Source organism: Esox lucius, chromosome 11 (genome assembly GCF_011004845.1).
Source record: "Esox lucius isolate fEsoLuc1 chromosome 11, fEsoLuc1.pri, whole genome shotgun sequence".
Classification (NCBI taxonomy): domain Eukaryota; kingdom Metazoa; phylum Chordata; class Actinopteri; order Esociformes; family Esocidae; genus Esox; species Esox lucius.
Window position 1 is genome coordinate 18,266,956 of NC_047579.1, and position 10,090 is coordinate 18,277,045.

At 41.7% G+C, this 10,090-nt stretch overlaps 1 protein-coding gene across 1 annotated transcript; it reads right to left on the reverse strand.

Annotated features, from left to right (window-relative positions):
* Nucleotides 1-5,592: 5,592 nt before the first annotated feature.
* Nucleotides 5,593-9,838, reverse strand: LOC114840392. The gene is made up of 7 exons (XM_034294954.1): nucleotides 9,799-9,838; nucleotides 8,914-9,415; nucleotides 8,743-8,828; nucleotides 8,610-8,652; nucleotides 8,354-8,473; nucleotides 8,112-8,243; nucleotides 5,593-5,716 (listed from the first exon to the last, which is right to left on the reverse strand). Exons 1-7 carry the CDS (start codon nucleotides 9,836-9,838, stop codon nucleotides 5,593-5,595), a joined length of 1,047 nt encoding a protein of 348 aa, XP_034150845.1.
* Nucleotides 9,839-10,090: the final 252 nt, after the last annotated feature.

The window sequence follows — 10,090 nt, forward strand, 5'->3', positions numbered from 1 at the left end:
TTCAAGGCTTAACATTTTTATACATGATTTTGGATCTGGATGTGTTTCTTTTCAATTTACCATTTAACCAAAAGGTGAAAATTTTGTGTTGTAGGTCTACTGTAGATTATAATGTTATAGGTTATAACTGTTTTAAACAACTATAGGTTAGCGTTTTAAAACATTTTGTTCTGTGTTTTTTTGAGGATGGGGACATCATGTACTCTTCATTGCTTTATTTCTCATTCACTTTCTCTTTCACTTGTCCTGTTTGTTGGTGGGCAGGATGGTTGTGGGAGGGCAGAGGTGAGGTACTACACACTTGTCTGCACACTGTTATTTGTGTTTTCTAGTAGAAACAAAAAATAACTGCAAGACCAACTAGATCTCCTGCTAGCAGATTAGCTTAGGTCGCATTGAGGATAAAGAAATTGGAAGGCACCTTCCGGGATTGAGGGGTTAGTCATCAAATACGGGTCATGAATACGGAAATGTGAGTCATGGTTGTTGGCCAGGGAATGCGTTCTTTAGAAACTTATGGAGTCCAGCATACAGTTCTTGTTTGAGCCAGCATCGTGACAATAAGAACATTGTTAGATGTGCTTTGTTCTTTTGTAAAAGGGAGAGACAAGGGACACGCACATTGGAAATGTTCAAAGGTCTAGAAGAGACGGTAAACCACTCTCCAGGGGTGGCTGCATCATCTCTGGGAAGGGACGCGGACAGGAATCCAAGGGCCAGGGACAGAATTTTACATTTAGGACATAAACACGGGCCAAAAATAAATAGTAATGAGATTACTGTAGAAATGCAGGTCATAAATGTTTTATTGTTTAACGTTTTATTTCGAAACTAGGCCACATTCGAACCCCTTTGTTTTCAACACAGGTAATTCATTATGTCACATATTTTCAGTTCATAACCTAATAGGTCAAAATCAGCCATTACTTAACTGCTACGCATATTTTGATATTCTCTTTTTGATTTGTAAACACATTTCTGTGTTCTTTGTTTTGGTTGCATGGTGGCAGTGTTTTAGTCAGATAGCTACTGTAGTTGGCCAAATTTATGTTGGTTAAATAAAGAAAGAATAAAGCCATTTAACCAAAGGGTGAACAATCATGTTGTAGGTCTACTGTAGATTATAATTTTATAGGTTATAACTGTTTTAACCAACTATAGGTTAGCGTTTTAAAACATTTTGTAGGACATTTAAAAATCATGTACTCTTCATTGGTTTATTTCTCATTCAAATCATGGGGTGATTGTACCGAAAATGTGATTGAAATATATCTTTCATTATTATTTTTAGTTTTAATTAAAAAGTATGGGATGTTTAATATGTATTTCATGGTATGTTAAGAATTTTGAACCACAAAATCCCCCTGCAGAAGGCCAAAACTTTTAATAAAAAATGACTATAGCAATTAACATTTTATGTCATGATTTCATTTTGTTTGATTCTCTCCACACTACTTACACAGATGAGATACTTTGTTCTTTTTTTTCATGTTTTCCCAGGTTTCCAAATTCAACCAACCAATAATGCAAGTAATGTCATGTTATTGAAAGGCTGCTACTTTATTGTATGTTATTCATGGTAGGGGCTGCAGCACTTCAATTAGATTACCCAAAGTAGATGGTTTATACATGGGTTCTAGCTGTTTACTGTCAACAACAGCTTTAATTATTGACCAAACCTAACTAGCCCTGACCCTAACCTGTAACGAGCCCCAAATTGGGCCCTAATTCTAAACCCTTCTTCTAAACGTAACCCTAACTGGAACTTTAGCATGCAGAACCACACACTTTCCTGCTCTAAGGAGAGGGTAAATGGTGTGGAGCGCTTAGGAAGTATAACAAGGTTTAACTAAAGTTTCAAATGCAGTTTTTTGATAGCCGACATTAAAACCATCTGCCATCATCGATTTGAGGCCACCTAAATAAAGGGTGACAGCATGCAACCTGGACAAAGTTGATCAGAGAAGCATGGTTTTCACATAAAATACATTGAGATGTTACAATTCTGAGATCATACAGACTTAGCTTCACAAAGTTCAGCACCATGAACCAGTGGAAGCCCTTTGAGCCCTATAACTGAAAAACAAAATATAGGAACAATTATATTTAACACTAGAACCGCCATGGGGTACATTTTACCTGTTGCCATTTTTCAATTGTACATAACTAAGTTTTAATAAAATATTGAAGTCGTCCAGCCTTTGACTTTTCTTGAAATTGTGTTATGTTGCACTCCCTATTGTTAAATATAGTCAAGATTAATCCAGATAAAAAATATGGGCATTTATACCTATAACCGCCACAGGGTAAATTTTACCTGTATAAAAAAATATATATTTTCACGGTTTATGCTTAAACATTCTAATTAACTAGACAACGGCATAAAATTATTATGTTTAATCATAAACTGTGCGGAAATTAATTTATATATATGGTCTAACAGTTAGTGTGTGATCTGAGGTAATTCCTAACAGCTATTTACAATGGATAAGAGACAGAGATTTATGGATGCCAAAATGGCATTAGAGTTACTAATGGAAATGAGGGATGGTGAGTCTGATGGTGGAGAGATATCAGGACTGAGTGATGTGTCCTGGGATGTCTCTTCATCTGAAAGTTCATTTGATGTTGGAGAGATATCAGGACTGAGTGATGTGTCCTGGGATGACTGTTCATCTGAAAGTTAATCTGATGGTGGAGAGATATCAGGACTGAGTGATGTGTCCTGGGATGGCTCTTCATCTGACAGGTCATCTGATGGTGGAGAGATATCAGGACTGAGTGATGTGTCCTGGGATGACTGTTCATCTGACAGGTCATCTGATGGTGGAGAGATATCAGGACTGAGTGATGTGTCCTGGGATGGCTCTTCATATGACAGGTCATCTGATGGTGGAGAGATATCAGGACTGAGTGATGTGTCCTGGGATGGCTCTTCATCTGACAGGTCATCTGATGGTGGAGAGATATCAGGACTGAGTGATGTGTCCTGGGATGACTGTTCATCTGACAGGTGAGGCGGACCGACCCTCCACTTCAAGACAGGTCAACGACAGCACTTGCAGAAGTATATATATATATATAGCTTTGCTTACATGACAATGAGAAGTTAATAGGTTCAGTCTAAAGTAATTCTCTATTATTATTCCTTAGCGTGTGCTGCGGAGCCATCATTAGGCCTACCAGACATTGGGAAAGAGAGTACAGCCTGGACTACCATCGAGTCTAGCAGAGGAACAGGGCGACATCAAGTCCCAAATATTATCACAGAGTTAGTAGGCCACACCACATGCAAGGTGTAACATTTGGGAAAAACAGTCAGTTTTTACGTCTGTGTGATGGATAGTTTCTGGTCTGAGCAGTGGAGCAACTCATTTTTCCTCTCAACGTTGTCGAGGAATCGATTTCAGGAGATCATGCACTTCTTGTGCTTTGATAGGAAGGAGACCCGGCAATGCCTGTTGACAACTGACAAGTGTCGGAGAGATTCAGACATAACTGCATTGCATGCTACAAACCAGGGCCGGACATTACCGTGGACGATCAGATGTTTCCGACCCAAACAAGGTGCCGGTTCACGCAGTATATGCCTAACGAGGCGGATACATTTGGCATAAAGTTTTGGCTAGCAGCAGATGTTGACAGCAAGTACCTGTTGAACGGCACCTCATACTTCAGCAAGGATGAAAGCAGACCACCCACGCAAACCCTTGGAGAGAATGTGGTGCTGAAGTTGGTGGAGCCTATAGAAGTATACAGTCTTTTTCATATACAGAGGTTTGAAATAGGAGTGTTTCTGGACTATCACCCTTTAAGAATATATTAGTATGATCAAGCACCTGAGAACACAATTAATTAATATGGTAACAGTATAATCAAATAATGTATGAATGTAATCAATGTATCAGGATAAATATAAAGTATTGTATATTAGAACAATCACTGTCTGGGGACAATCAAGTAACAATGAATGTAAAGGGCCCTAATGGCTCTATTATTTAATTCAAGTCTCTAGAGTCTGTGCCACCAATATTTCACAATGAACGGCTCTTTGAAGTTTGCGAAACAATTGTGGCGGATGGGGAGAAAGATCCGCCCAAGAATTAGCATAAGGGGATGGCCAGAAAGGTTATGCAAGATAACACTGTATAAATGTGTGAGTCCGTAGTTGACAAGACAGTTGTTCCTGCAGGTCAACTCGGCTTTTATGATTGCTCATTAAAAGTCTATTTTGATACCTAATTCATAGCATCTTTTTGGCAAGAAGATACATTTTTCCACAACATATTCTTGGAGCATTCTAGCATCAACAAGGCATTTTCGCCCACAGGACTGCTGCATACTGGATGGTTTTCCCTTTTCACACCATTCTTTGTAAACCCTAGAAATGGTTGTGCGTGAAAATCCCAGTAACTGAGCAGATTGTGAAATACTCAGACCAGCCCGTCTGGCACCAACAACCATGCCACGCTCAAAATTGCTTAAATCACCTTTCTTTCCCATTCTGACATTCAGTTTGGAGTTCAGGAGATTGTTTTGACCAGGACCACACCCCTAAATGCATTGAAGCAACTGCCATGTAATTGGTTGATTAGATAATTGCATTCATGAGAAATTGAACAGGTGTTCCTAATAACCTTTAGGTGAGTGTAGAAAGGTGTTGGAAAGGAGGACGCTCCAAGATAGATGGGTTCAAAGAACGTACCAGACTTGAAGAGAAACATTTTTGGTTACTCTGTTTATGACAAGAATATATAAGGAATAGGTGTATGAACAACGGTATTAGGACACAAGGAAGTGCAAGCAAGATCAAGAGGTGATTTGAGGTGATTTGGTTGTCGTGGCTGTGTAGGTGAGTGTGGTCCAGTCACCCAAACCTAGATGAACCTCTCACTAGGCTAGTGTAGCTAAAGCCAGGAGCATGCTAAAGACGAGGAGAAGACAGAGGAAAAGGTAAAATGGCCTGACAACCCCCCGCCATATAAAGGGATACAATATCCAATGGTGACAGGGACAGGGAAAGTCAAGGGAGAAGTTGAGATAGATGAGGGAAATAGGCTTGCAAAGACCTCCATGGCAGTCAAAAACAGAGAAGAGAAGGGAAAACCTACACTAGATGTGAATTGTTATAAAGGGTGTATCGGGATATTGAAACCAAGAGCGCAAGGAAAAGGGGATCAGTGGAAGGCAGGAAAGGAGGTGGTAGAAGCAGATTGGTTTCATCAGAGTAAAGAACAGGAATTGAGAGAAAAGGCTGCAAGGCTGCAGCAGCAAAGGGATGAGGAGTGTCAGCACTATGAGAAAATAATGAAGTAGAAGAAACACGTGAGCACTGAGGGGTGAAGAAAGACAAAGGATGACAGAATGGGTAAAGAAGCGGCTATTAAGGGTGGATCAAGAAATAGAGGCAGGAGAAGCATGGGCGAAAGGAATAGAGGTGGCCTCAAAAGGATATGGATTGCAAAGTCAAACACAAGCACAGGCCCTAGAAGATAAACAGCCCTCACAGATGCACCCAATTCTGATAAACCCACAGTATCTGCCTTGGGCTACACAGGACCCGGAAGGGTTGGTTGCTAAATTACCCATCCTTCACAATGGTGCTGGGAAATGGATAAGGATGCTGGAAGAATGGACCTTGGGAAAACTGCTGGCGGTGGGGGACCTAAAGGCCAAGTTGGCCAGAGTGGTGGGAACGACCAAAATGGAGGCCGTGCTGAGAGATGGCGGATAGGGACAGTCATGGGGGATGGACAGTCCTTAGACACATTCCCGACAACAGATGCAGAGGGCCTTAAGGGAAGAGTACCTGGCTGTAATAAACTCTGATGTGTTGAAAGGAACACCACTGGGGGAGACAGAAAACCCAGCTGTATATTTAAAGAAGCAGTTGGAGAGGTGGAGACTGAGAGAGACCCAGAGATTGATGATCTACATGTTCAGGAAGGCACTGGTAGATGCACTGTCCAGACCAGTAAAGACTAAATTACAAGACGAAGTGGCGCTGATGAAATCTAAGCCACACAAGGAATTCAGAGACTATTTTATCCACGCTGTGGAATGATACAGGAAAAATGAAAAGAAGATGGCTGAACAGGGGAAAGAAATCCAGAGAAAGCTTACCCAACTGCAACTGGGTGAAATGACAAAAAAGAAAAAGACTTAAGCCCCAGTGACCACGGTAATGGGCACAGAGGAAAGCACCATGGCACCCGTCCTCCAGGAAGGTCAACAACCAACACAACAGTTGCAGGCCCCCCGGTCACCCACCACACCAGTAGTGAATGTGTTCACTCAGCCCCCAGGGCAGGGTTGGGATGAGAAAATGGGCTAAGAAATCAGTATAGAGGGCGGAGGGGCCCAGTTGATGTGTGCTGGGGATGTAACCAGGCAGAGCACACCGGAAGAAGCTGTCCCACAAACCCATGGCCTGATAGAACGGGGCCGAACCAAGGCCAAAATAATTGGTATAGAGCATTAAAGCGGATGGTCAGTTTACAGCAATAATGTTGCAAACTGATAAGGAACCAATGCTGCAGGTTCAAGTAAATAATAGAGGGACACCGATGATGGTAGATACTGGAGCCGCTTACACATGTGTAAGTCCAAATTATGCCTCACACCTCCTTATGTCAGGAAAATATGCTAAGACAGTAGGATTTTTGGGACAAACGCAGCTGATATCCATGACCGCTCCAGTACATCTAGCCATAAGCGGACGCTCGGCTGAACTTCCCATATTAGTTTCAGAACACACCCCAATGAACTTACTGGGAAGAGAACCATTTTGTCAATTAGGACTACAGATTCAATGCTCACCAGATGGAATAATAATAGAGGAAACAGGGATCAAAAGGCAGATGATGATGCAACAGGCATCTCTAGCAGACATAGAGGAGGTAGTCAGAAAAGTTACTTCCAAATAGGGGAAGTATATTGAAGCAAAGATGCCGGCCCTCAATGGATTACCATTGTACATAAAGATATGACCCATACCAAGACATATTTTTTGAACAGTTGTGGTTGATGAACATAAATAGGAAACCAGCTCTTATTACATCACAGTATTTTGTGATAGGGAAACCAGGGGCAGCGATGGAAGTATGTTATGCACGGGATCGGAATTGATAGCCAAATGGTTTGATACGCCTGGGTCAGACCCGCACGTCACTCTATTGGTAAATAAAGGTTTCAAACCTAAAGATCTGGGTCCAATTATGAAACGAGCAAAGCAGGTACAGTGGGAAAAAACAGACAACCCTCACATCCTTTGCTCCCCGAAAAATATTTAATCAAGGTTCTCTGTTTTTGAGAAATGATTGAAGAACCGCAGGAAGTGGAGATCACTACAGGCCAGCAAATACAAGTAGGAGAAACTATAAATAGACAAGACATGTTATGGAAAGAGATGGAACAGGTGATTTCAGAGCAGGGATGGTCACAACATGACACAGATGTTGGATTGGTTAAATCGGCAAATCCAGTGTATATCCAGGTGACGTCAGGGTCTAAGCCTGTGTGGAAAAAACAGTATTATATGAAGCCAGAAGCAGAAGCAGGCATTAAGCCAACCATTGAAGGCCTGGCGGAAGCCAGTGTGTTAGAAGAGACAGTAAGTAACTGTAATACCCGACTGAAAGCAGATAAGAAGAAGTGGAGGCCAGTCCACGATTTACAACTAATAAATTAGATTGTGCAGGATTGCCAGGCGGATGTTCCAAACACACACGCTACTGACAAACATCCCAATCGAAGTACTTTACAGTGATAGATTTGTGTGGCGCCTTTATCTGTGTCCCCTTGGCAGAAGAGTGTAGACACCTGTTTGCTTTCACTTATAATGGGAAGCAATATAGATATACATGCCTACCCCAGGGTTTCAAACATTCGCCTCACATTTTCAACCAGGTGCTGAAGGCAGATTTGGAGGAACTTGCCTTAGAGGGAACATTAATCCAGTATGTAGACGACTCGTTGATATGTGCTCCTACGTTAGAGTAATGCCATGCAGACTCCATAAAAGTGTTGCAGAAATTGGCTGAGGTGTCCAAGGTGTCCAAGAAACAGTTGCAGTAATGATATTTGAGGAGGGACTTTGTTCTGTAGTGTACCGGAGCAGTTTAGAAGAGGGGTAGGAACTCCGGATGTCCTGCTGTCTTAGGGTGACTCTGCAGAATGCAGGCAGTTCCAACAGGCACTGCAGAGCAGAGTTCATAAAACAGGTGTTTCCGATGTTGGGCAACCTGGAAGAAAAAATGTATGTGAGGCATGAAACCACAATACCTCTAAAAACCACAGAAATATTTGGATACATTTTTTTGGCGTACAGATAAATGTGTGTGGTTTATTTTACCCAAGAAGCTTGGTGTTGTCTTTGACATCGCCTTTGCATCTTTGCCTCTCTATCTGGGTGCCCCTCCTGTTGAAGAGGATGGAGAGATGGGCCAGGGGGCCCCCAGATCTGACATACAGCCTAAAGAAAAGATGGAAAAGCCAAAGATTGCATGAGAAGTAGCTCAACCTTAGTATATCTCTTGAGCCCCACAGTATTACCAGCAGTTATTTTTCTACATAGGATCTCTGAGAATGTTCTTGTCTACAGTACTCACCTTTCCAGGGAGACAGAGGAGGCTCTCTGGTCAATGGAGGCCTCTACAGAGAGAGACAGAGACACTGTGGTAACAGAGTTGTTTTGTAAAATTGGAGGAAAATAACACCAGCAAATGTCAACTGTTTACAGACCAGCAGGTGCAACAATTTGAGGCACCACTGTCTTCTCCTGTGGAAGAACTGCTCCCACCTCTTTAACTGGGAAGCTCTTCAGATGGCTGTAAAGACACAGACATGTATTAACTAATCCTTATAATTGACTCTCATTTAAATATTGACAGGTAGTGTTATATCAGACAGTACCTGGTGTTCTCAATGTCTTTCAAGGTCTCTCCATGGTGGTCCAGGGGCTTGGGAGAACAGCACCGGGGGGCAGAAGGAGATAGGTGTACTGGGGAGGAAGGGCAGGGAAGACCAGGGGGAGTGGCAGGACATGAGTGGGTGGAGTCAGATGATGAAAAGGGGGGATCAGAGGAAGACTGGGTGGGATTAGAAGATGTCTGGGTGGAGTCAGAAGATGACAGGGTGGAGTCAGTCAGGGAAACACAAAACTCTCTCACAGGGGGAGAGGGTTGTGATCCTTCCTCTGAAGACAGGTGGAAGGAGGAGATTGAGATGACTCTGGAGGACAGATTGGAGTGTGATTTGGCAGGGGATCCAGGGTTTGAGAGGGGTGGAGTTCCGCCAGATAGCAGGGCAAGTGGTGTCAAAGAGGAAGAAGGAAGGAAAACCAAATCACATTGGATTTGATTCCTGTCTTTCTTCTTCTGGTTTCCCAAAATGGGTGCAGGCACCAAACTTGCATCTGATGGCAGCACTTCAGGTGGAATTGGTAAACAAGTTTCTTCTTTTTCTGTTTTGAAAACATTGTAGAATATTACAAAATATATATATATATATTTTTTAACTTTACTTTACAGCAAATGTCAAACTATGATCTGAACTTATAACTAACAGCCTGATAACTAATAGCCTGATACTATTTCATTCTTCCTTACCAGCAAACACATATCAAATAGACAGATTAACTCAAATGAAACCATTCAAACACCACAGTTACAACCTTATGTCCCATTGCACACTATTAGCCACTAGATTTCTGGTCAAAAGTGGTGCCCATGAGTTAAGGGTATAAGATACCATAACAGTTGGGACACAAATATGCATAATCAAAAAAACAAGGTTTACTTTTGAGGTAAGAACTATACTTGAAGTCCAAGTTAGACATGTACCTTCATACAACAGCACAATCCTCCCATTTTAGTGTTTCTGTAGAATATGGGTTGTTTTGAACATCGTATAGCTTATTTGACTTTGTGATGTCATCTGACATAATAATGCCTTTGGTTCCATTTGGGCAAAGTTGAATTCATCATGGGTGGCCTGTAACCAGGTAACAACTACATACCTACAATTTGAAAGTAATCAATTCATATGTATTTATAGTTTGTGCTATTTCATAAAATGTTTTATTTGATAA